Source organism: Pinus tabuliformis, chromosome Q (genome assembly GCF_031772625.1).
Source record: "Pinus tabuliformis cultivar Carrire ecotype Pingquan chromosome Q, CPIR1, whole genome shotgun sequence".
Taxonomy (NCBI): domain Eukaryota; kingdom Viridiplantae; phylum Streptophyta; class Pinopsida; order Pinales; family Pinaceae; genus Pinus; species Pinus tabuliformis.
This window is the reverse complement of record NC_142296.1, coordinates 25,498,743-25,525,947: the sequence shown is the minus strand read 5'-3', so window position 1 is coordinate 25,525,947 and position 27,205 is coordinate 25,498,743. Positions and strand designations below refer to the sequence as shown.

The following is a 27,205-nucleotide window of genomic DNA, read 5'->3' as shown; positions in this document are numbered from 1 at the left end:
GGTTAAATTTTGCAGTTCAACATTGTAAGCATGTTGTACTGGTTTATTATGGTGAGGGTGTGGAATTAGTTGAGCAGGAAAATGTGTAAGGAATGGAGCATTGTGATGATGTGGTTGATTGGGTTGAGTGGATGAATTTGGTATGCAAGCAGGATGTTGTGGAAGAGCTGGTGAAAAATATGGAGAATATGTTTGTGCTACAAGATGAGGGAGAGTAGTCATGCCATCATAAGATGAACCATGCCAAACTTGTAGACAAGATTGGTGGTGGTTATATTGTGATTGGCATGGCTGCTTTAACATGTGAGTATTCCATAATGGATTATGCAAGTAAGAGAATGAAGAGGAAGTGTTTTGAACCATACCTATTGACCTTGTTGCAACTTCCCCATCTCTTTGATATGCCACTTCCAAATTAGATAAGGAAGAACAACCATCTATAGTATGCTCCTTTCGATCATGAGGGCAAAACACTTCATCAAATTCTTCATTTTTATAAACTTGCAAAGCATCCAATTTTGCATTTAGAGAGCTAATAAAATCAACTTTAAAATTTTCAAATAAAACATTGATTTCAGCTCTTATGTCTCCTATTCTTGTAGCAGATTTGGAAAAGAAAGAACAAACATCTCTAGAATTCTTACCAGCCTTGGAGATTCCTCTTGAATACCTTATGCACAATTCACAAACATCATCATATGACAACTGAAAAACATCACCTTTTCCTATCAAATTTAAGAGTTTTAAAAATTCATCTTTGATTCCTTTAAGAAGGAGTGTTTTTAAGATCTCTTTCTCCAAATACTTATGTTTTGATTTTTGAAGGTTGTATTGAAATCGATCCACATAGTCCTCCAAGCTTTCATGTTCCCCTTGTATCATATTGAAAATATCTTCATTGGCCTTGCAATAGTCTTGGTACTTCTTCAAGAATATGTTCTTCATGTCCTCCCATGTTTGGATGCAATTCCCACCTAGGCTCATAAACCATCGGAGAGCTGCTCCTTTTAGAGTAAGAGGAAACACTTTCAACCTTTGATCGTTAGTGTAATAATCATATCCTCTACAAAGTATTTCGAACTCAAATAAGAATGTATCTGGATCTTCATTTGTCAAGCCATGAAAATTTGGTAGAGAAGATGGGGGAATTATGTGCATTTGTCACTCCTCCTAGATCTTTTATAGGAAATTCAAAAGTAGAAATGTGAGTCATTTCTTACCATAATAGAAGATATTCTTCATGTGTTCCTTTGAGACTCCTTCTTCAAATGTTCCTGTCAATTGGTTAGTGAAATGGGTGGTGCTTACATCACCACTTAAGTGAAATCATGAGATTTGTTTTTCAAAGTTTCTATTTTTTTTTTTTAATCATTCACACAAAAATTCAAACATCTATTTCTACTCTAAGTTCTTTAACAAATATGTTGGAAAGCGGGCGGCGGAGCAGGGTTTCTACATGCTTCGTACGCAGGTTCTTACCTTCCGTTTTTAATACCCAATTCTTTCCTAACAGGCACTCATAAGATGCACACTACTCTTTAGAAATGGCTACACTCTCCCTGGCAACGGCGCCAAAATGTCGAGCGATAAAAAAAGGTCTTTTTAACTCCTAATTACCTTCACATTAATTGTCAACCCAGGGACGACTTTTTATTTCAAGTGTACTCAGTCTGAGGCGGCTATTTACTCAAGAGTAATGTTATGAAAGATGTAGTACAGTGCTCAAAATTCAAAAGTAAATGAATGCTTGAAAAGAAATCTAACTACAACAACATAAACTCAAATGCTCTGAAATTCAACTATTCACTCAGCCAACATCAATCGAGGATATAGTAGCAATAACTCATCCCTTTATAGATTAATACAATTGAAATCAAACTAGAACAAGACATCAATTTGAGAACAAGGAAGTAGTAACCAATGTTCTCTACAGTTGACAGCCCTGCATTAAAGCAATTAAAAGGAAATAGAGTTTGAACTAAAGCTGCTATTGAAAGTAAATTAGGAAAACTCTTTAAAAGCAAAATCTTGCAATTAACCAACAGAAATGAATAACGAAGTAAATGGACAACAAACTTATAATTAAAAGAATTAAACAACAACAAAGCCAAATTAATAGCAATATTTACTCTAAGAATAAATCAGACAACAAACGGAAATAGAATGGCAACTAATTAGAAATGAAATATAGAACAACGCTTAGAGCCTACGGTGCTGAAATAAATAATACACGCAACATACAGAGATATTAAGAAAAACAGTAATCTGAGTCTGATACCGCAAGTATTAATCCTGGTTAGAAAGGGTAACAATTACAATTCATAATGGAACCACAATGTCAATTAAACAGAAATCGCATGAAGTATAAACCATAGACAAATACAGTAATACCAACTTAAGAAGGTTGCAGCGTGATTACTCTGCAATTAAACAACAATAGCATTCTGTAGAGAACAACAATGTTACATTAACGACTTTAAAGGAATAGCAATACGTTATAAGATCAGAATGCACATTACGACTTTCTTGTTGCAGAGAACGATATATGAAATATAACAGAGCTGCGATATAAGATAACAAAACACACCAGATTACTGATTCAAGCTGATAATACAAACCACACATAAACCAAAAAGATAATATACAGCAGCAACAACGTACTCCACCAGAGGCTGGGCCCTTAGCCGCCAGCGGATGTTGCTGGGTTACTTCAGATGAATAGAATGAACAACAACTCCCAAATCATGTATTAATCATCAAATTGTGAAATCATTACAACAACAAAAGCTTGAGGGTTACCACATGCAACAATCCCTTCTTCTTCCTATCCTATCATGAATCCTTGCTTCTGAATCTCTAATTTAAATCATCAATTCTCCCTCATTTTTCCATCATTTTTTCACCCCCAAATCTTCCCCATCTCTGATCTCTGTTTTCATTTAAATAGAGAGAGATCGGGGAGAAGTTACAATAAAGATAAGTACAACATAATTTCTATTACAAAATTGGTTTGCTTCTAACCAATTGATCAACAAGAGTAAGGCGAATTTGGCTTTGCAGCTGAGATTTGGAGGACGACCGCAACAACAAATCTGAGAAAATCGTGCTCAAAGAACCCCGCGTTTCTCTCCATACAAGTCGAATTTGGGCAATCGTTCTTTTTTAAGTTAATTGGGTCCATTCTGGACAAAACCCATGTTCCGGATTTTCCGTATTCCGCTTCATTTGCTCAGAATCTCAACCACAAAACTATCACTTCTTATTACAGCGAATTGTTGAGTTGGGACTTTTAATGATCAAATCTTTAATCTAGAAATTATCTTGGAGGTTAAATATGGTGAATGATGTTACAACCAATTTATTGAAACTATAATTGATAAAATCATGCATAATCATCAATTTATTAGAAATAAAGGAGAATAAATAACATTTGTTCATAAGAGCAAATCATCATAAAATGGATTTATATAATAAATTATAATAAATGACAATATAAAGAAAAGTCAAAATGGATGAAATAAGTGTTCAAAAGTGATAATAATAATGGCATATTAACGGCCCAACAGTGACCCTTAGAACTTCACTAGGATCCACTAACGCTGTTCCCGAACTAACAACATGAGTTAGTTGGGTCACTAACGCACCCTTAGGCTTGCAGAGAAGCTTTATAAAGCAGGTTGTTAGTGCATAGCCAGCGTTAATGTGGAAACCATGCATGTGATCTTGGTCTTTGCTTTAGCTATCATGTCTTTCCCCTCTGAGTTGATGAGGAGGTCAATTTGTTGTATAACAGGGAGACAATAGAGGAACAAAACCTAAGAGCTCAATTGAGCATGTGGGGGAAAGCATCATAGTTTCCAGAGAGCCAATAGGAAAGAGCTCTATGAGTGTGCACTCCTATGAGAGGCTAAGTGAGAACCATTTCTACAGAGAGAGGCAGTAAGTGCCTACGCAGAGGTAAAAGAAACCCCGAGAGCAGCACTCTATCTTTAACGCTGAAGTGCCTATGTGTTGTGTGCGTAAGGCCGAGAGTTTCCTGTGAGCGTTGAGACAAGGTTGAAGTGCCTACACTCTGTGTTAAAGGCGGAAGTTTCCTGAGCTGTGTGAATAAGCTTGTGCGTGTGCCTTAAAGAGCAAAAATATGAGTTGAGTGTGTGATGTGTGAAGCAAGGTCGAAAGAAAAATGTGTGATATGGAGAGCAGAGAGGCCGAGATCTGAGAGATTGTTGATGATAAGCAGATCAGAAAGCTGTTGAAGAGTGCTGCAGAGAGATGCAAAGTGCAACAAGTGAGCTAGGATCAAAAGTTGTTATCAGGCAAAGTTGTTGCCAAACTCAATGAACATTTAGCTCCTATTTGAATGTGGGTTGGTGCTTACAAAACAAGAAGTAGGTGCTTCCATCTCTAGTGGAGCTTGGGAAGGCCTAGGGGTCGGTGCCTCTTGCAAGTTGGTGCTTTCATAAATCCAAGGAGCTGCAAGTTGGTGCTTGCAACAAATACATGAGGTCGGTGCCTCATATGGTGATTCTGGTAAGGTGGACAGGTGTCTACAAACAGAGGGACTTGGTGCTTCCTGTGAGTGGGTGCTCACAACATATTTATGTAATAGAGTAGGTGATTCTATTTACATCAATAACAACAACAAGCTTTGTGGTTTTTTTCCCGAAAGGGTTTCTACACGAAAAAACATCTGTCTAATGTGTATGATGCTTATGGTTTGCATGTTTGTGTGTTGAGTTAATGTTGCTTCTACATTATAGATTGTTTTTGGTTATATGGATGAGTGTTATGTTTAAATAATGAAAGTAAACTGACATAATGAAGTAAAAATTAGCCTTAACACTGATTCACCCCCTTTTCAATATTAACATTGTTTCCAACATATCTTGCTTAAATTTTAGGGTTTTAAAATAGCCTATTAATATTTTTATTCAATTGGCAGGTATCTCCAATCTTTGAAGATTTAATCGTTATTTTATACTTCTATTAATTTGATGGCTCATATTTTAAGTGTGCAAAATTCATCTTTATTCAGAGATTTTGGATGTTTGAGGAAGTCTTCGGTTGGACCAACCGACTCCCGAAACTTAAGATCTGGAGAGCCTTCCGGATTAAAATCCAAGATTATCTAACGAAATATATTTTGTAGGGATTTTCTCGGCTAGTACCTAAAACTTAAAAAATTATTTATTTTTAAGATATTGTGCTAAATTGTTAGATCTAACTAGAAAGAATCTCAAATCTATAGATCTGGGAGCAGAGTTGGACTCATACTCCTCAGATTTGATAGATATGTGAATTATTTGTATAGATTTGTAATTAAATTTTGTAGGTCTCAAGATTTTAATATCTGGGTCCTGGGATTTCATTTTATTTTGTACATATTGAATTTTGGGTATTTCATTTTCTAATTATGCAGGTATAAATATGTAGGACTCCATTAGTTTGAAGCCAGATCTAGACCCTGGAGGGCAAGATAAACCTTAATACCATTTTGTAGGGACAAATTATTCAAAGAGGTTTTCAAATTTAGATTTAAGGATTTCATAAGTAAATCCCGAGAAAAATTCAAAGCAAAAATACATCAGTTTGAAATATAATTTTCTAGGAATTTTTTTTAGGGCCCTTGGGCTACCATTTTTTCTCCTTTCTGTTGCCTTGTGGCTCTTCATTTGATGCGTGATTTTTTTTCCCTAAATCACAGCTTCTATCCTCTGTGTTTTTCTTTATTTCTTCTCCCTCTTTCCTCTGCCTACGATTTTTTTTTTTTTTTAATTCCCTCCCTCTATGTTTTCCTTCTCCTCTTTTCTGTTGTGTTTTCCCTCATCTCCCTTATTCCTCCTCATTTCCCTCATCCCGTTCCCTCTTCCTTTCCGCGTACCCTTCATTCTCCTGCGTTTGTTTTCTTCTCTCCTTATTTTTGTGGTCTATTCTCGTTGCCATCCCTCTCTGCGCTACCACCTGCGTCCTCTTCCTTGCCCTGCAACCTCTCCTTACCTGCGCGGCCATCTCCCTCTTCTCCACCCTAAACCTGCTACCTTTCCTTTTTTGCTTGTGCCCTTGCCTGTTGCTTCCTCCTCCGACAACTCCATCGAACCTGCCCTCGTCCAACTTCCTCGACTTCGCTTTTCCTTCACTGTATTGAGTTTTCCCTCATAACTTTTTCAATTTAGAATTTTTTAAGTGGCCTTTGGCCCATACAAGAATCTAATTCAAATTTTTTTTTCAATAAATTTTTTTAATTTTTTAAAAGTGTCCCCTTCCCCTTTAAAAAAATAAATTGTCCACATCAAAATCTTTATTGATTTATTGGTTTATATTAAATTTTTTATTTTTTTACATTTAAATCATTTATCACATCAAATTCAATTCAATTCAATAAATATATGATTAAATTACTTTTTTGGATTTGTGTGACAAGGGTTTTTAGGCCTTTCAAAAAAAACGGTAATTTTTTTTCATAGTCTAAGGCAACTTAATTTTTTGATATCACTAAAGTTTGACTATAGGAGAAATAAATATTTTCTTGATTGGAGTTACTTAAGAAGAATATTTTAATTCTGGAATTGTTTGGAAGTATTTGTTTGATTACCATTTAGATTTCATAGTTTTCCCTCGTAATTAATTTTTGAAATTCAAGTGGTTAAGTTTTTTGCATGCTAAGTTTCCTGACTATTGGCATTGGATTTAAATATTTTTAATCGTGTTAAGTGTGGGTTTATTTACTTGAAATTATTGGATATTTCTTGCATATTTAATTTTGAGAATTTTTCAATTAATTATTGAAAGGCTCTCATAAACTTGTAGAAAATTGTATATCTTACGTTTCTTAAATTGGGTCTTTTGAGCATGTATATAATTGGCATTATCTTGAAGAGATGGTGACATTGAAGAATTGTGGACACGTTTTTGTTCTCTTAGAGCTATAATTGCTTTGGAAATTTTTTAGATAAATTGAAGTGATCAACTTGTGATTTAATTTCATATTGGGCATTATACTGTGATATCATCATTGAGTTGAATGTTTTAAGAAGTTTATCTTTAAGTCATTGTCTTGTAAAGTGAATATTTATTTTGGCAATTAAAGCTTTGGCATATAATTCATAAATAAATCGTGATATAAGTGTTTTAAATCCTTGATCTAGCTTCATCTCAATCCATCTTCTAATCATCTCCTGCATTTGCATATTAAGTTAGTCCTGCATAATTAAAAATGTACTTCCAAGCATAAGCTTGGTCGATAGAAAGATAGGTACCCATCCATTTTTGCTTGGGAAACTTGGTTTTAATAGTACTTAAAACAACGACCTTGCAGTGGTTAGAGCCACAACTCTTTGCAGCGCTGGAGGCACCGGGGATGTTAGATTTTCAAGAAAGATATCATTAATCACAACTTAGTGTGCTTCACCTTATTTTCTCTCTGCCACTTACTACAAAATTAGGCTCAATATAGAAATGATTGAAGGGTTAAAACTTAGATAGGCATTTAATTAAAATTAACCAAGATCCCTACATCTCACATTAGTTCTAGGATTTGTATTTCATATAAGATAGTTATTCATCCAAGCAGCATTTGCTTATCAATTACTTGGTTCCAAATTTCCTAGCAAGATAGTTGAATCCATAAGGCACTTGTATCAATCGTCTAATTCTAATTGAAGCTTGTAAGTCTTGCTAAATCTAAAACAAGTACTTGGTTGCTTAACTGTGTCTCCTGAATTGGTTGGTTCCCAACTAGTTCTCCTTCATTCCATTTCTTTAGGGTCTACCCCCCTTAATATGCTATTAAGAGACAACTTAAACAGAGAGATTGGGGATCAGGGTGACAAACCTTGATCTGAGTCGTTATCGTGGTGCCTAAACATTCTGTGCGACAACATTTTTTGGCGTCATTGTCGGGGATAGAATTTCTCTATCCTTGCTCCTCACGATATTTTTCTAATCATCTAATATTTTCCGCCATTCATTATCTAGTCAAGCGGCACAACATGATTTGGCATCGTTGTCGGGGATATTTTATTCTCTGTGCTTCAACGACATTTTGTCTTCATTCTCCTCATATCATTTTTATCATTTTTACCGGCAACGTTAATATTTTTTGGTGATGTTGTTAGGGACCAATTTATTCGACCTTGGCTTTACGACATTCATCTTCATATTTTCAATGTTTTATCATTTCTTATCCCATCAATGGCACATTTTCTAGTGTCATTATATTTCTTCATCTTTTCATCACCTTATTTTTTCTCATCTCACTAATCCTTTCATCTTCCCTTTGGCACCAAGAAATTTCAATTGATTCCCTGTTTGGGTGGCGAATCCACTTATTCATCCATTATTTCTCAGACAAGAAACTCTCCCTAGTATCCATCCGGTTCTCCCTAACTAACCTTTCGATTTTTTCCTTTTTGATCTTAGAGCTAAATTCATGTTCAAGTTGCAACTCCACTTCTTTCTTTTCTTACAAGATTTTCTGCTAGAAGCTCGCTTTTTCGGGATCTCTTGATTTTTTTGAGCAAAGGGTCTCTCTCTAGCATCAATTGGGTCCCTCCTTTTCCCTTTAAGCAAGTCATCATGGATGACTTGTTTGCCCGGTGTCACTTTACTAACTTTCTTCATGATTTTCGAGAAGATGCAATTAATAAATTGCCTTTGTTCGCGGGTAATAATGCAATCGCTGCTACAAAACATCTCTTAAAGTTTAATCGTTGTATGTTAATATATTGTAGTCCTTCATGGTATGATTAGGAAGATGTCAAGATGCGACTCTTTGTCCTTTTCTTGGAAGGTGATGCTAGAAATTGGTTTCATAATTATCCTCATAATTTTTTCGCTTCTTTACAAGACATCATCGATGCTTTTAAAGAGACATGGAGATCAAGGTGGCTCTCCTTGTGCCCCTAGTACTATGCAAAATGATGAAAGTGATCTTGTAAAGAACCCAACTATCAAATATTTCAAGACAATTCTCCATATCATAATATGTCATAATGCAGGGATTGTGAACGTTCTCATGATGAATTCAATTGTATCGCTGCAAGACAAATCCATGATAGTGGAAAAGCAGGAACAAGTTGTCAAATCAATGTCGACAATGAAAGGGAAAATGATAAGCATCTTATTAAAGAACTAAAGCAATTGGTTAAAGACATGCAGTGTAGTCAAACATGACTGGTAAAAGACATGGAACTTAATTAAGAAAATTTGATCATTGATTACGCCAAGGATATGAGAACTTTGTATACCAAACTAGAAAAATGTGACGAGGAGATAGAAATAATGAAAATTAATCACTCTGATCACATAGCCATCGTAGTAGAGAAGTGTGCTCAAAATATGGAGGCTATGAGGACCGACATGTGGAATCATCGTGAGAAAGAAATGAGTATTATTCAGGTAAATCATAACACAATGATGGAGGACATGGAAGTTGGTCAGATTTCTCTTCAGAACAAATTTTTAGCCATGGAGGAAAATCAAGTGCGATTGATAAAATATATGGAAGCTAGTTAGATATGTCTTCAGAATAAATTATTGACCATGGAGTAAAGTCATGCCAAGGAAATCCATGCTTTGAAGGTTGAACACTCTAACTAGATTGATGCTATCATAATCGAAAAGACCACTCTTCAAGATAAGCTGCAAATGATGAAAAACGTACAAGTTTTGAGACTTCGGGTTATACCAAAGCATAAAGGGTTTGTCACAACTCTCAGATCCCCCGATCCACTGAAGCACTTCCCATCTCATCGCAAGGAGGTGACTTTTCCCATTAAAGACAAGTCGACTTTGGTTAAGAAGATTGAGCTTATGTATCACCATTAACATAGTATATTCAGAATAAGATTGGGCATACTTCAGGTTCTTCAGATCTTTCGTCCAAACATCTTCACAGAGAAAATCTATAGTGGTCACATCGTTGACATCACAGCCCACCTAGAAGAGGAGCAAAAAGCATAAAAGAAGAAGGAAGTGATTTGATGCCTCTGATGGCCGAGAGCAGCGCGATTTTCGGATAAGACAAAGCCCTAGCAGTTGGAGAATTTATCTATAAATTAGAGGTCGGTGTCGGTGTATTCTATTCTATCCGATTATTAAATCGTGTATTAGTTTTGGAAGCTCTTGTAAAAAAAAACTCTGTAATAATATAACACAATGTCTTTGGAGTCTTACTTGATGGCATTGTTCCTCTTTGGTATCTTATGATAACGTGTTTAATTTTTTGTTGATCTTATTTATAAGTTGTTAGTTAAGAGCTCTTATAGATCAATTTATTGCACAAGTATCTTGCTTAAATTGTTGAGTTTTAAGATAGCATTAAAATTTTTATTCTATTGGCAGGTATCTCCAATCTTTGAAAATTTAATCGTTATTTTATGTCTCTATTAATTTGATGGATTATATTTTAAGTGTGCAGAAGTCGTATTTATTCAGAGATTTTGAGTGTTTGGGGAAGTCTTCGATTGGACCAATCGACTCCTAAAACTTAAGATCTAGACAGCCTTCTAGATTAAAACTCTGAAATTATCTAACGAAATATATTTTGCAGGGATTTTCTGAGCTAGTACCTACAACTTAAAAAAATATTTATCTTCAAAATATTATTATTAGATCTTACTAGAAAGAGTCTTAAATCTACAAATCTGAGAGCGGAGTTGGACTCATACTCCTCAAATCTGATAGATATGTGAATTATTTGTATAGATATGTGATTAAATTTTGTAGGTCTGAAGTTTTTAATATGTGGGTCCTGAGATTTCATTTTATTTTGTACATGTTGGATTTTGGGTATTTCATTTTATGATTGTGCAAGTACATAATTGAAGGATTCCATCCATTTGAAGCCATATCTAGACTCTGGACGGAAAGATTTGACCTCAATACCATTTTGCAACGACAAATTATTCAAAGCGATTTTCAGTCCAAAGGTTTCAAATTTAGATATAAGGATTTCATAAGTAAATCTTGAGAAAAATTCAAAGCAAATATAGAACAGTGTGAAATATAATTTTTTGGGAATTTTTTTTAGGGCCCTTGCGCTACCATTTTTTCTCATGTCTACTACCTTATGGCTATTAATTTGTTGTGTGATTTTTTCCCTAAATCACAGCTTCTATCCTTTGTGTTTTTCTTTATTTATTCTCCCTCTTTCCTCTGCCTGTGTTTTTTTTCTCTCTCCCTCTGTGTTTTCCTTCTCTTTTCTGTTGTGTTTTCCCTCATCTCCCTTATTCCTCCTCATTTCCTCATCATGTTCCCTCTTCCTTTCTGCGTCCTCCGTGCATACCCTTCATTCTCCTGCCTTCGTTTTCTTCTCTTCTTATTTCCGCAACCTGTTCTTGCTACCATCCCTCTCTCCGCTGCCCCCTGCGTCCTCTTCCCTACCACACAACCTCCTTACCCACTCGGCCATCTCCCGCTTATCCACCCTAAACCTGTTGCACTTCCTCTCTTGCTCGTGCCCTTGCCTGTCACTTCCTCTTTCGACAGCTCCATCGAACCTACCCTGGTCTGCGTTCCTCGACTTCGCTTTTCCTTCACCGTATTGAGTTTCCCTTCATATAGACATTTTAAGTGGCCTTTGGCCCATACAGGAATATAATTCAATTTTTTTTTTCAACACAAAATTTTAATTTTTTTAAAAAGTGACCCTTTCCCCTTTTAAAAAAATAAATTTTCCACGTCAAAATCTTAATTTTTGTTTTTTCATTTTAATACAAAATTTTAATTTTTTAAAAGTGGCCCCTTCCCCTTAAAAAAAATAAATTTTCCACGTCAAAATCTTTATTGATTTATTGGTCCTTCAAAAAAATAATTTTTTTTATTTCTTACCTTTAAATCATTTATCACATCAAGTTCAATTAAAATCAGTGAATATATGACTAAAGTGTTTTTTTTGTGATAAAGGTTTTTGGGTCTTTCTAACTTCTTGATATCTCTAAAGTTCGACTATAGGAAAAATAAATATTTATTGGATAGGAGTAACTTAAAAAAATCATTTTAATTCCGGAATTGCTTGGAAGTATTTGTATAGTTCATTTATATTTCATAGTTTTTCTTAGTAATTAATTTTTGAAATTTAAATGCTTAAGCTTTTTATATGTTAAGTTCCGTGACCATTGGCATTGGATTTATTTATTTGAAATTATTGGATATTTCTCGTATATTTAACTTTGAGATTTTTTTTCAAGTAATTGTTGAATACTCTATCGTGGATTTATGGAAAATTGCATATCTTGCGATTACTAAAATGAGTATTTTGAGCATTTATAAAATTAACATTCTCTTGAGGAGAGGGTGACATTGAAGAATTGTGAAGTAGTTTTTGTTCTCTTTGAACTATAATTGCGTTGGAAAAAATTTAGATAAATTGAAGTGATAAGCTTGTGATTTAATTTCATATTGTGATATCATTACTAAGATGATTGTTTTAAGAAGTTTAAGTCATTGTCTTGTAAATTGAACATTTATTTTGACAATTAAAGCTTTGGCATATAACTCAGAAAGAAATCGTGATATAAGCGATTTAAATCCTTGATCTACTTTTATCTCGCTCCATCTTCTAATCATCTCGTGCATTTGCATATTAAGCTAGTCCCACATAATTAAAATTTATTTTCAAGCATAAGTTTGGTCGATAGAAAGATAAGTACCCATCCATCTTTGCTTGAGAAGTTTGACCCTACAGTCGTCAAAGACACAACTCTCTACAATGCCGGAAGCATAGAGTATGTTAAGTTTTCAGGAGATGTATCATTAATCACAACTTAGTGTGCTTCACCTTATCTTCTTTCTGTCACTTACTACAAAATTAGGCTCAATATAGAAATGATCGAAGAGTTACTACAAAATTAGGCTTAATATAGAAATGATCAAAGAGTTAAAACTTAGATAGATATTTAACTAAAATTAACCAACATTCTTGCATCTCACATTAGTTTTAGAATCTGCATTTCATATAAAGTAATTATTCATCCAAGCAATAATTGCTCATCAATTACTTGGTCTTAAATTTCCTCGCAAGATAGTTGACTCCATAAGGCATTGGTATCAATCATCTAAAACAAGTACTTGATTGTTTAACTATGTCTTCCGAACTGGTTGGTTCCCAACTAATTCTCATTCATTCCATTTCTTTAAGATCTACCCCCCTTAGTCTGTGATTGAGAGACAATTTAAACGGAGAGATTGAGGATCAAGGTGACAGCCCCCGATCTAAGCCGTTGTCGCAATGCCTAGACACTATGTGCGACAAAAGTGTATTATAAGCAACCTAGCCATGTTTTGGCCAAAACAAGAGATCAAAAGACTCCAAATTTCAACTGGTCAACAATAGGGATAAAAAATATAGAGCAATAAAACAAAAACGAAAAAGAGGAAACATGTACAAAGCTAGCACTTATGGCTAGGACCTAGCCATATCATGCCAAAAACTAGAGATCAAAAGACTTTAGATGTCACTTGTGGTCAATAATAGTGGAAAAAAAGCAATAAAGAAAGAACAAAAAAGAGGAAACATAGACTAAGAAGTTAAACATTTTAGAGAGGCTAACCAACCCAAATCAAATTGGACCACAATTCTAACCAACCCAAATCAAATTGGACCACAATTCTAGAGATGCAAGCTTAAAACAAAGCAAAGCATCAAGATGGAGAAATACTTCAGGTCATCAATATATTCAGATCCTAAGGCTAAAAGCCCATAATAACAGGATAATTCAGGGAATCAAGAGTAAAACTTCGAGAATTCAGCAAGGAGAAAGGCAGAATTGAAAAGGTTTGCAACCAAAAAAATTTCATGCTTTGAAATAAAGCATGAGCAAGGAAAATTGTCAAACCAACACAATAATGAATGTCGACATCTAGGAACCATGCACGACCTCTTTAGTGCAAAAGGAAAACACGAGGAGCCAGTCTCTACGAGATCATAGGCAGAAATTGGTCCAAGTCAGGAAACCAAATCAAACTTGAAAATTCCAGTCGGGAATAAGATTTGAAGTGTCCAAACAAAAACACAAAGGAGCCAGTCATCATGAATCTATGGGCAGGATTTGGTCAAGTCGGGAAACCAAATCAAACTGGAAAATTCCAGTTGGGAATAAGATTTGAAGTGTCCAAGGGAGCCCTAACATCATGTTTATGTACAAGCTAACAAGGTTGAACATATCAAACCTCCGCACCTTTCAAAGACAAAAGGCACATGTTTAAGATATACATGTTATAAGAAAATGGTTATCTAATTAACATATAAATGGATTTCGAATCACGGTACTGATTTCCTTGGAATTTAAAAATGTAACAGTGCAGAGTGACACTAAGAACCATAGGAAACGTGTCACCTGCTCACTGGAACTGCTATATTCACGACTTAATTTAAGCACCTACAATAAAATGCACCATTACTAAAGGGACAATATAAGAAATACTAGAAGACAATGCAAGTACTTATGATTGGCTTTACTAATCAAAGACAGGACTGGCAAACACCTTCCAAAATCCTGAAATTGTGTCCTGCCAGATATACCGTAACATATGACTGCAAATACATATACAAGACAACCTCTACCAGAGTTCAAGAAAATCTAGAAATAAGGATTTACAAAAACTGTATACCCTATCCATAAACAAAGAGTGCACCTGCAAAAATTTTCACAAATTCTTCAAATTGTTTGTCCCTCCAAATGTAAGGAAACATATGATAATGCATTCACATTAAAGACAACCTCGCAAAATAACAGTGTTCAATAAAATATAGAAATAACAAAAATTCACTAAATACTGCATACCCTAAATAACAAAAAAATCACTAAATACTGCATTCCCTTCCCATTTTATTTGTTCATCCTGATATAAAAAAGCATAATCATGGACGCATTCATATCTTAAGAAATACTGAAATGGTCTGCCTTTCCACTTATCCTAATCGTAAAATAGACATTTAGATATATATTGCTCTTTCTTACATAGAAAGAAACCAAATTTTGCATTTCCAGTAGTTGAAACTGCTAGGCACACCATCATGTTTTGCAAGTATTCCCAATCTATTTTGACACCAATTTTCAGACAGCATTAGGTTAGAGCCTACGTCAATTGGTAAGCTATAACATAATGTTTGGTGGCAAATTAATCAAATTGGTACTTTCCGTAATTCTCCACATCATATCCATCAGAGTGAGAAGTATTGTAGCAAGTGCAAGTAGCACATTAACTTTATACATATCATATGTACGCATAGTGTCATATATATTAGACAGAATATCATATTACAGATCAATCAGGCATTTTCAGACAACCAGTCCCAATCTTTGGGGCAGAGATTGTAAGGCGTGACACCATCATTGTCCTTAGAAGATGGATCTGCACCATGTTTTATCAGATACTTAGCAATGCCCTCCCTCTCACACATTGTCGCATAATGAAGCGTCGTCTGTCCTTCCATATCCTGAAGAAGGCATCAACGACACATAAGTACTCGTGGACAGCATGTTATAACTCATTTTGAACTATACAAGCTTCTCAAGCTATTTTATACCAAACAATAAACATAGGCAACTCTAAAAGGGCGTGATACCTAAAGGACTACATGTTACCTTTGTTTTGACCTACCATACATGCACGTCAAAAAGGAAAAAAATAGGACTATAAGTCAGAAATATCAGAAGCAAATATCACGATGGGAAAGTCAAATTACTAAAAACCACTCTGGGTGCTGTGATATGAGGCTTGTCTTTGACTCTGGAAAATCAATAATGCAATTAACGTTTTGAAAAAAGAAAAGACGCAATGGGGGCAACATTCATTACCTCGCTTCATTTATCAACAACATTCAGAAGAACAGATGTGCCAAGGTGGAAAAGAAGTTCAAGACCAAGACAAGAAAAGAAGGGGGAAACTGAACAACTATATTTACCCTATATTCGACATTGAACACTGAAAAAAGACGCAATTTCATTGACAGCCAAAAAAGGCTAAATTCCATAATCGCTTTATGTAGATTATCTGAAGGAAGAAAAAGCTAAGAAAGTAGTTATCTTAATGTCCATAGATGACAAAAAGCAGTCAAAGTTATCTAATGTCCACCAAGGACAAAAGACTGGTCAATAGGACTTTCAAATACACCACCTACACTTTCTTCTGGGAATGCTTATGCCACCTATGTTGGAAACAAGAGCACACATGTACAGGAGAGGATAGACTTTCACACTTAATAAGATACTTTCCCTTAACCAAAGTAATAATGCTGCAAAATCACACAGCTAAGAATAAGGATTTTAGGGCCCCACGTGCATCAACAACATTAACCCCAGTACAACAACATTGCACAGCCCACACTAGAAACTTAAGGCCAACCTACTTCAATGCATGTTCTGATCCATGCCACCTTGTTTGATTCAATGATCCATTCAACTCTTTGCCTCCAGGCTTAGTCACCAAGTTCGGCAATATTTTTCAAAATATAACGAATCTCATCAAATCTCAAGCAGTTACAAATGAATTTTTATTGTTAGGGTCAATTTTTTCATAAAAAAATAAAAATAATTGTTAGAGTCCATTTTTTGTTATTATAAAAACAACAAAGCTAGATATATAGTTTCCATGTGACAAAGCATCCCACCCTCCAGCCCATAGGCAAGGATAAGATATTCCATAGGGCTCAAGGCCATACAAAAATAATGCTTGATATGAGCTCAACATGTCATTTGAGGCAATTGAACCTGGGTGGGGAGGATAACAATTGTCTCAAGCAATATTTTGAGAATACTCCAGATTCGAGTTGTTAAAAGTCACTGATATAAGATGTGCCTCAAACTTCATCAGGTTGCACTGCCTTAGTGAGTCAATTTGTGTTGTGTGGAGACAGGCAGATTCAAAGCAGGGAACTATGGTGCACAAATTGTGTATTGATGAGTATTGGTGGAGCAAAATAGATTTCTTGACTTTTTACTCAAATTCACATCCCTGCATGTGAGATGCTCTAAGTGCCGACATGTACAAACTTTTATTGGAAGAGGTTTACAATGGCATGAATACCATGGTTGAGAAAATTGTGGAAATAATTTCACAAATCTCCTCATCCTTTATTTGTTGATGATCATTTCACTGATTTTGTGAAGAAAAATCAATCTTGAAAGAATTTAAAAGTGTTGTTGAAGAAGCTTGAGAGATATTGTCTAGATGAGAGTTGGGAAAGTTAAGATGACTGTACCTCAAATTAAGCAGAATATCTAAAAAGAAAGCATCATTGGCAATTATGCCCATGAAAAATTCAAAGACACAAACTGTTGAGGTTCAAGAGTACTTTTTTAAAGATCAAATACCACCATATCACTCTTTGGTTACTCTCCTTGTGCATGCTGAAAATGGCTTGCCAATGATGTGTGATATTGAAGAAAACGTATCAAAGTTACGACAGTAGCAACATTTTTAATGGCATAGCAACTAAGGGAAGAAAGAAGGACTAACCTAGCTAATTTCTTGTTAAGGTATTCTTCTATCTACCTTTGGACAGTGAAGTTGTTATGATTGTTGCTTTCTTTAAATGACATTCACAACTTTGGGTATTAGTTTGTGTTGCATACGCAATCAATCTTAAAAGTGGTATATGTGTTGTATTTGTTGATAAATTGACAATGGGCTTGTGGCCTTTGTAATTTTTCGTATATTTTAATGTAAATATATTTTGTTTTGTTTAAAAAACACATTAATGTTAGTGATTAGTTAGTAGTTGGTCAGTTATAACTTGTCGAATCTGACCAACACAAGCACATATAAAAATGTGTGTGACATTATAATGTCGAATCTACTTAATAGATATTTTATTACTAATATCCTCTATTCTTACGTTTGTGCACATCTTCTCTAAAAATATGTAAACACTAATCCCTAGTACATGTGGACAAGTTCATAAGGTTAAGAAAACACTGGCATGGGTCCAGCAATCAAGGAATGGAATTCAACATACAAAACATAAGTCAATTTTATTAAATTTAAAAGAAAGTGATTTCCATCAAAATTTATAGGTAGTATTTGTAGTCAGGTCAGAATGGGGAAAGCCCTAGGCTTGACCCATGGGGTTTTACCCATGGGCTGCTGTCGAGACACTGTTGTACTTCCATTCATTTATTAATAGAGATCTAGATTCTATTCTATTATTTGCTCCAGCATTCAGTTATCCATAAATAAAGCTCTATCTGCTCCTATTATTTTCCATTTATGCCATGCACAGTGGATCACATTCAAGGACTTTCCTGTGCACAATAAAGGTTACACAAAATCCAGTCAACAATCTTGAGGCCACTAAGATCAGGTAAGGATGCTAATAATGCAAGATTATATGTATGTACCAAAGCTCCTATCGACTATGTATGCCAGGAAGATATAACATTTCTAGTCTGACATCCCCCTTTGATCTAGAGTATGCAATTAACTATTGACACTAAATCCAAATAACTCTACTTTGAGCCCTCGAATCTACCATAGTACATATTGCCATTATTCTGCCATAGTACATATCGATAGTAGGTTTTAATTTTTAAATACAAGTTTCTTAATTTAAAATCATGTTCTACATGTTGAAAATACTTTCTAAAATCCTGATTATCAGAAATTATTGCTTTCAGAAGTGTCGATGGCCATCCAAAAAATTGTTGGTTGCTAACAATTGTCTCTTTTATAAAACATAGATTTGTAAAAAATATTGAAATGGCAAATAGAGAAACATACATGCATATGTGTCAACACATGCACTACAGCACTAAGGATAATGGTTTTACCTTTGCATTGACATCTGCACCCCTGGAAAGGAGATGCTCCACAACTTCCATGTGGCCGCGATCTACAGCCCAGTGTAATGGAGTTCTGCCTTGACTATCTGCATTTCCAAAATCTTAGTAGGGGTAATGTGTTGTTAAATATTAATTAATTAATTATATTCATAACATAATCCCAGTAAATCATCACATTACATGCCAAGGCATATTAATACCCTGTCTAACGCTTAAACAGAAAAAATACAGAGCAACAACAATGAATGTGAGGATCAGTTAAAAGACATGTTTTCTCAACATAATTAGTATGAAAAAATAAATCTAATGTCCAGGGAAGCTTCTAATTACTATTATTCATAATTTGAACATTTTTCCAAAGAACTGCCCAAAATGATTTTCCAATCCCAAAACAACCATCTGCCTCAAGTTTTTCCAAACCTCTATGAATTACATTTCGAAACTAATAAAACATTTGTCAAGGTTTCCTTACTTGTGTCATAAGTATTTGAGCCCTTGCTCATGTCATAAGCATCCAAGTCCCCTAATATAGAATGCAAGTCATAGACATGTCCATTGCATGACAAATGACCTCATAAAAATGATAAACAAATTGCTTGATAAACAAAGTCAAAAAGTTATGTTAGTACCAGTTGTTTATTATATATTTGAACCACTGTCTTGAAAAACGGCCGGCTCGAAACCGACTCAGCTGAGTTGGTCCAAGTCCTGCCCCCACCGGGTCGACTTGGCCTTCGAACCGTTCGGCTGGCTGGGTTATTACCAAGCCGGCTGAGTTGTCTAACGATTCGGTTGGGAAACTAATAAAACATTTTTCAAGGTTTCCTTACTTGTGTCATAAGTATTTGAGCCCTTGCTCATGTCATAAGCATCCAAGTCCCCTAATATAGAATGCAAGTCATAGACATGTCCATTGCATGACAAATGACCTCATAAAAATGATAAACAAATTGCTTGAGAAACAAAGTCAAAAAGTTATGTTAGTACCAGTTGTTTATTATATATTTGAACCACTGTTTTGAAAAACGGCCGGCTCGAAACCGATTCGGCCAAGTTGGTCCAAGTCATGCCCCCACCGGGTCGACTTGGCCTTCGAACCGTTCGGCCGGCTGGGTTATTACCGAGCCGGCTGAGTTGTCTAACGATTCGGCTGGCTCGGCTGAGTCCGAGCCTACTCGGCCAGCTCGGTGACAGCAGCCCAGAAACGTTAGAAGTTGTGATAAGCCATCTTTTTTTTCATTTTCTTAATTTAAAGGTTTGTAATTTTAGCAGTTCTATTTTCAGACTATTGTTTGGTTAGTGATTAGTCATCAGTGAGTTTTTGCATTTAATAATGTGTTCAATACTTAAATTAAAGCGAATATTCTCTCTCCTATTGCACTTCACCCATGCATAGTGTGCCTTATCTAGAGAGAAAAGGTCAGATCTACTCTAGTTTGGTCCATGCACATCACAGAAACTTGAGTGGAAAAGTCTCTCATGCGAAGCAACCCTAATTTAGCTACTTTATCAATTTTGGGAACTCTAGTGTGACTTTTGGCGTCTTCTTTATCTCTCAATTGCCTTATTCCATCACTTGGAACCTTGAGATGAACACTTGGTTTATTAGAGGGCAAGTTATCTCGAGAGAACTCAATCTCTGGACCTTGTATACCTAATCAAAGAAGGAAACCCAAAGGAGGATCTAACCCTAGAGGACTAGCGTGCTACAACTGGGGCAATGTATCACAAGCTTCTTCTCTTCTACCTTCAGCCTTAGATGCTAGAAAGTGTTTCTTTGGCTCCTTCAGTTTCAGTAGTTTCACTGCAGCCTGACCCTGAATACATTCAGCATAGCAAGAGAGTGACTTGTGTTCCCATTGTCTGTCTTGATCATTCAACCCAAGCACAGGAGCATGATTGCACTTTCCACCTCAGACCCGGTGATATGGAACTTTGTCTCCTAAAGAATTTTGCCTTTTCAGTCTCTAAAACTTGGGATTACTTATAGATTTCTCATTTTAAGAGTTCCCTGAGACAATCTCTAGACCTAATTTCAAACAGTGTTATTTTCTTCTTCTTCTTTGGGGCACAGGGCCTTTTTTACCTTGTGCCTTCACAGCTGGTTGGATACGATATATTGTATCTCAGAATCCCATTGGCTGGTTTCCATCAGCAGGACTTGATAAAATCTATCAATCTATCTAAGCATGTCATCTTAGCAAGTGATTATCAGTACAGGGGCTATTTAATGTCCTGAAAATTAATTACATACTCTCCCTTTCTAGAATGTTACACACTCAAACAATGATCAAAACAGGTAGTTCCTGATACAGGGAGTCAAAATGACCAGATTTCAAATGCAAGGATTTTGATGGATTTCAAGCATTCGCTGCAATCTCATATGTATATTAGGATGTCAATATTGCCAGTTTCAGATGCAAGGTCTTTAACATGTTTCCTGTAGTCCAACATCAAGTCAACGCTGTATAAGTGACTAGCCATCAGGATTAACCTTAAAAAGTGTCATTAATAGGATTGTTGATAAAAAGCAGTTATATTAGGTAATTTACGTTATCCAATCACATATGAACTCTATAAAAGAGATTCAATGTCAATGTATTCAGTGACTTCATGATAATAAAAGCATATTCTTCTACCTGAGACCATTTTTATCATGTTTCTGGTTCTTGCTATATAATCCAAACTTGGCATGGTATCAAAGCAGGATGCTCCTGAACAATAATGGGAAACATCAAATTGAAAAGGCTTTTCAAATATATGTGATTGGAGAGGAATGACTGGAGGGTACCGACATTCATGAATGTTTTCAAAGAGCCATATCAAAGTCTCAGAAGAAGAATTGTTTCCATACAGGATCCAGAGGAAGAAACCACAAACAAAACAGAGGCACCAAAGAAGATATTCAACAGAGTACAGACATCAATGTATCATTATGTAGTCACACTAGGCATCATGATTTGCAAACGTTGTGTAGAGGCATAGCAGTTTTATTCTCATACCAAGAATTCAGCATCCAAATTATTAACAAGATTCTGACATAGTTCTTTAAAGAAAGATAATGTTCTTTTAACGATTTTAATTAAATTTTTATTTGAAGTTTCTGCTAATCCGTTTCTTTGAAAATGATAAGCTGTTGAATGGCCCCAGATAATATTATAGTATTGACAGAATTGGATTATGGCATCAGATGGCTTTGGCATCGTCAGCAATTATCTGTCTAGGGCATCCAAATTCCATAGGATGATAATTGAGTTGGAAAATATTTTTAAATTTTAATGTGTCATGTAAGGCCAGGTTGGTCACGTAGTTGCTTTCTTTCTATCAACAAGGGATGTGCTTCCAGGAGCTAGTTAATCTATTCTTCCCACCTACCCCTGTTCTATCAATTTTCTTTTAACCTGCACTAAACAAGTAGCAAAATTTTGACTTATCCTGCTAACTGACCCTCCAAAAGCTCCAGTTCTCTTTTGTCTGCATTAAATTTGTAATGACTCTCCATTGCCAACTTAATGCCTGTTCTCATCAAATAACAAGATGGTAGCAATTTTATCCACTTATCAGAAGGTGACCAAATTGGCACAATATCAAAGAATACATCATGCTTCGACTTACAAACATTGTCAATGTCCACAGAGCTTTAAGCTTTCTTAGTTTCTATATCCAGAAGATTGCAATTCTTCTCCGTTGAAAATTTACCATAATCAAGTTGAAATTTCCCCAGTCCGAGTTTCTACAATTTTCTGAGTTTCTAAGAACCTTAATGTAGTTTGTATAAAGACACTATTTCTTCTGCCATAACTTATAAGGTAGTTGACCATCTTCTTTTCCTACTAATCTTCAATGCCTCTCTATAACTGTCTTACTCACCATCCTGACCTGCAAGAGTTTTATCCATCTTCTTGACTGGAGTTTGAGCTAGTACTAGCAACGGAACCAATGCTCTTTGTATATCAATATACTCCTCTTGACTGTATATACTTTCTATTCATGAGTTTTACCATACAGGAGACCTCACTCTCTCCTTAACTACACTCATATTTGCATCAACTCAGTTACATTATTCATTTCATAACTGACTCAACTAACACAACTAATTGACTCAAAATAATCAACCCATCGGCCAACATGGAAAACTTGGCCAACCTACTGGTAAAACTCAAAAAAGTTGGTTAGAGATAATGACCTAACACTTCCTCTACCCATTCCCATTTTTTAATTCTAAAACCCAACTATCAACATGTAACCGTGACACTCATGTTACCCAAGATTGGCTACACACTGAATTTTCTACTTCACAAAATATTGTAGATACCAAATTGTTAAAGACAATGATGGTCTAGAAAAAGGTACAGAGAAATGAAGACTTGCAAATAAAACAAGCATTCTAAACTAAGTTGCAAAAGTTTCAGGAATGAGGCAACAACAAGTATTGGGTGACAGGTGTTGGATATGGCTAGAGCACACCCCCTAAATTTTCAAGGGAAGGCAGATCAGGGACAGCTATAAAATATTTATAAATAAATAAATAAATCTCAGAGAATAAATAAAATAATGAATAACCACAATAAGTAGGTCAAATGGGACTGAAAAGTGCATTCAGTTGTATACATAGTAAGAGTGCGAAAGCAGCTTAGCTAAAAGAAGATGTACAAGATACAAGTTTTGAAAATGCTAAAAAATCAAATGAGCCCATGCTCAATATAAATTGAGAGATGTCAAAGTCTACTGGTGCTCAAAGCTGAAGCTAAGTGTGGTAGCCAGCAAGCAGGCTCCTCATCAGAGTCACCACCACTCACTATAAAGGGCTCAATGTACTGTCAAATGATGTCATCTAGTGAGTAAGCAAGGCCAAGTGAGCAGGGCTACATGATCCTATGAGGATGATAAAAGGGCGAGGAAACCCAACTCTCCTGACACCCAATGTCGTGGGGAAGAAATTTGAATGGAGGATTCACATGATGCTAAGAGAGTCTTTGTTTTGGAGGCTTCAAGACATTGGTACCTCGAAGACCATCCTAGCAGCCATCGTGAGACTTTACAAGTCAGTTCTTTCCCATCTCCAAGTAGTGCATAAAATTTTGGACCCTTTTAAGGATGTTCATTGAATAATCGGAATCCTTCCTCCATGAGAACACTCAAAACGATGACAGTTGCTTCCTAGGAACTAAATAATGTACTAATTTATGTATTCCTCTCCATCCATGTTCTGATGCCACTGACCTCCTCACCTATGGACAAACAGAAACAAAATGATGCCCTCACCAGCTTTGATGACATTCAACAATTGACAGTCAACTTAAAACCAAGGTTATGATATTCAAAGCATAAGTGAATGCTTTCTAACTTACATTTCTACTTCTTGGTGGGAATCGGGGTAGATTGAGATCATGACAGCTTACACCTATCTGGGGTCCAATTTGAGGGACCTTGTTTTAGCAAGTTTAATGCCCTCCAATCCCAACTCAGTAAGGGATATGGCTCCATTAACTTAAGAAACAATTTTTCCAGTACTAGTTCCAAGACATCTTGTCCAAAGTGCACCTCCTAGATATAATCACCAAACCTATGGTCCTATATGGCTTGGCTATTTAGGGAAAGAGTTTGCTATAGAACGACTAGGCAAGGATCAAGAATAGAAATCTTTCTTCTCATCTGCATCATCCAACACAAAACACATAGTACCCCAGCGTATCATCCAAGCGAAATTTAAGGCTCATCTTTTGTTTGGTTTCTTTCCTACATAGAGTTCAAACATCAAGGGACTCAACCTCTAGAACAGATAGGTATCCCTACTTAGCACTTTGCTCTTTTGTGGCCATTGCTTCAACTTGCACCTCAAGATGTGCCCACATGTGTTACTTATAGGTGCCTCAACTTTTCCAATCAATAGCCATATGTCTAGATCATCAACACCCTTCCAATACACTATTTAGATGTGCCAAGCAACATCCTTTTGTCTAAGGAGCACTTGAATTGGATCATCCTCTTTGAATTGATGATGTCATGGAACAAGAGGGAATGAACTCTCTAGGTGCGGGCCCTATTCGACTTGAGTAAGCTTGGTATCCACACATATAACCATGTAGAAAATTATGGGTCTAAATACGAGTCCATGAGGTCTACTTTAGACGAGTTGTCCAAAAAAAGGTGTAGGAAACAATGTCTCTCTCGTGACAAAGTAAAGCACCTTCCAAACAAAGTACTTTTAAGGATTCGAATGTTATGCCTATGTATAGTATTATAGGTGACTATTTAGATTTGAAAAATCATGCATATAGAATGTAGGTGAATATTCAATAAAAAAATATGGAATTTACTATTTAAATTGGTAAATTTTTGGCAAATATAACCAATTTAATCATATATATGTAAAAAACAGGCGAATTTTTCACCAAATGAACATTTTTTAAAGAAAATGTCCAAAAAATAGCCAATTAGCGAAATTCCGCCCATAAAAAATTCCCTGCTTCCAAAATTCCACAAAACAACAAAGAGCTTTCAAAGAGTGATGACAAGACTTGTCAATAATGCCTAAAGCATGAAAATATGATCAGTAGTTTGGGATTTTGAAGAAAAGCTTACTTGTTCCCTAACAATGAGATGCCTTCGTTCAATCTCATCAAAAAGCCATAAATAAAGGATTGTAGCATGAAGCTTGGAGAAGATGTGCCCAATCATGATAGTCATATAGTTGGTCAAATATGACTCACCCTTAATTTGAGAATCGACTAGATGTTATAGTGGGCCCATGCCAGAGGAGAACATGAATAATCAAGATAGTTAAAACTATGTTGCAAGAAACAACCCCCAAAGGTGTTGTACCAATACCAAAAAGTCCACCAAACGTGGAAACTTGCTTGAAACAAAATTGAAACTTTGTCAATTGTACCGTACAACGTTTCACAATTTGAAAACACAATACCACATGATCAATAACGTTTCAATGCCATTTCAGACCAACTCCATTATGTTTCAATGCAATTTTTTGCTTTTGCAAACTCACTCGAGTACCCATGAAGGGCATGGGACCCTTTTAAAGCCAAGAAAAGTGAAATTTATAATTAAATTTAATTCTAATTCACTCCACAAACTAATTAACCTAATTTTACATTCATTTCAACAAAAAATAGAATTCTCTACAAATCCTAATAGACTCCTTTCTATAAAAAAAAAACACTTCATTCACTCAATTTTCACACTCTTCAACAAGAGGAGCTTCGCACTGCATCAATAAGCATTTTACTTGTGTTTTGGAGCATTGAGAGCAAGACTTGGTGCATTTCTAGAAAGACGATAGTTGTGGACATCAGATTTTTTTGGTGAGTGGATTTATTTACTACCTTTGCAGTATTCATAGCTACTCAAAGTGGTATTTCTAGTGTTCATAATATCCTCATTGGAAGTATTTTAGTATTTTACCGAAGTAAAGCAAAAGGGTGCTAGGGATTCGTGGGAATGTAAGTATAATTTATGAAAAATTGATAGCACTTAAGTGTTTAATTCTAAGCATTAGTTTCATATTTTTGTTTCTTTGCAACTAGTTATCCCTAAAAAATATTTTACCGAGCAAGAAATACTCAAAAAATTTGCACACAAACAACAAAGATTTTTCACTCCAATTTTCCCTCGTTAAATTCTTATCAAAGGGCTCCCTTACTAAGGAAAATGACCCTCTGAAAATACACAAAAAATACAACTAATGGAAATTGGAAATATCGGACCCTAAAAATTTATATTACACTTTGATGGTTGTCTCTCACAAGTTCGACCCTCTAAAGCAGCTCCATCACTCCACTCCCCTCCATTAGTGTAGCCCCAACCCTCTCGGTCTCCTCACACTCGTGACACTACTCCACAAACTCGGCCTTGACCCTATCAAGCTCTCCAAGTTCGCAGCACACCTCAACCTCAAGCAGATCTCGGCCCTCCTTTATGTGGTCTATCTGCAAAAATTATGCTCATTTGAACTCCCAACTGCACACTTTTCTAATTTCTTCAGCCTCTTCACAAACCTACAATTAGCCCGTGCAAATTTGTTGGAATCTCTCCAAAAACAATTATGTCTTCGTCCTCTCCCTTAGGCTCATTTCACAACTTCAAATTGAGCAAAATCCCTAACCCTCAATCTCCAAAGTGATAGACAACTATAATTAAATCCTACCCACTTAGATCAATGGTTGAAATTAGATTTAAGTCACTTGAAATTTGCTCAATTAGCCAACATTAATTAATTAAATTAATTAATGTGTTTTTCCTAAGTTAAACTTAGGAAAGAAATCATATTAGTTGTTTCTCTCAAACAACCACCTAGAGTAGATTTCTTCTCCTACATGCAAGACCAGTGTCTTCCGAAAAACTTCTAAAGTTACAAAATCAACATGAAGATTGTTCACATACTAGAAATCTAGAGGTGAGGGTTA

General features: G+C 35.6%; 1 protein-coding gene across 1 annotated transcript in view; it reads right to left on the bottom strand.

Annotated features, from left to right (window-relative positions):
- Positions 1-14,911: 14,911 nt before the first annotated feature.
- The window catches only part of LOC149218095 (acyl-CoA-binding domain-containing protein 1-like), a 46,803-nt gene continuing 34,509 nt past the window's right edge, over positions 14,912-27,205 (bottom strand). Inside the window, exons 5-6 of the mRNA XM_089383808.1 lie at positions 18,771-18,868; positions 14,912-15,439 (exon numbers count right to left, since the gene is read on the bottom strand). Of these exons, the coding sequence (XP_089239934.1) occupies positions 15,272-15,439; positions 18,771-18,868 (266 nt within the window). The 3' untranslated portion in view covers positions 14,912-15,271. The remainder of the gene's footprint in view (positions 15,440-18,770; positions 18,869-27,205) is intronic.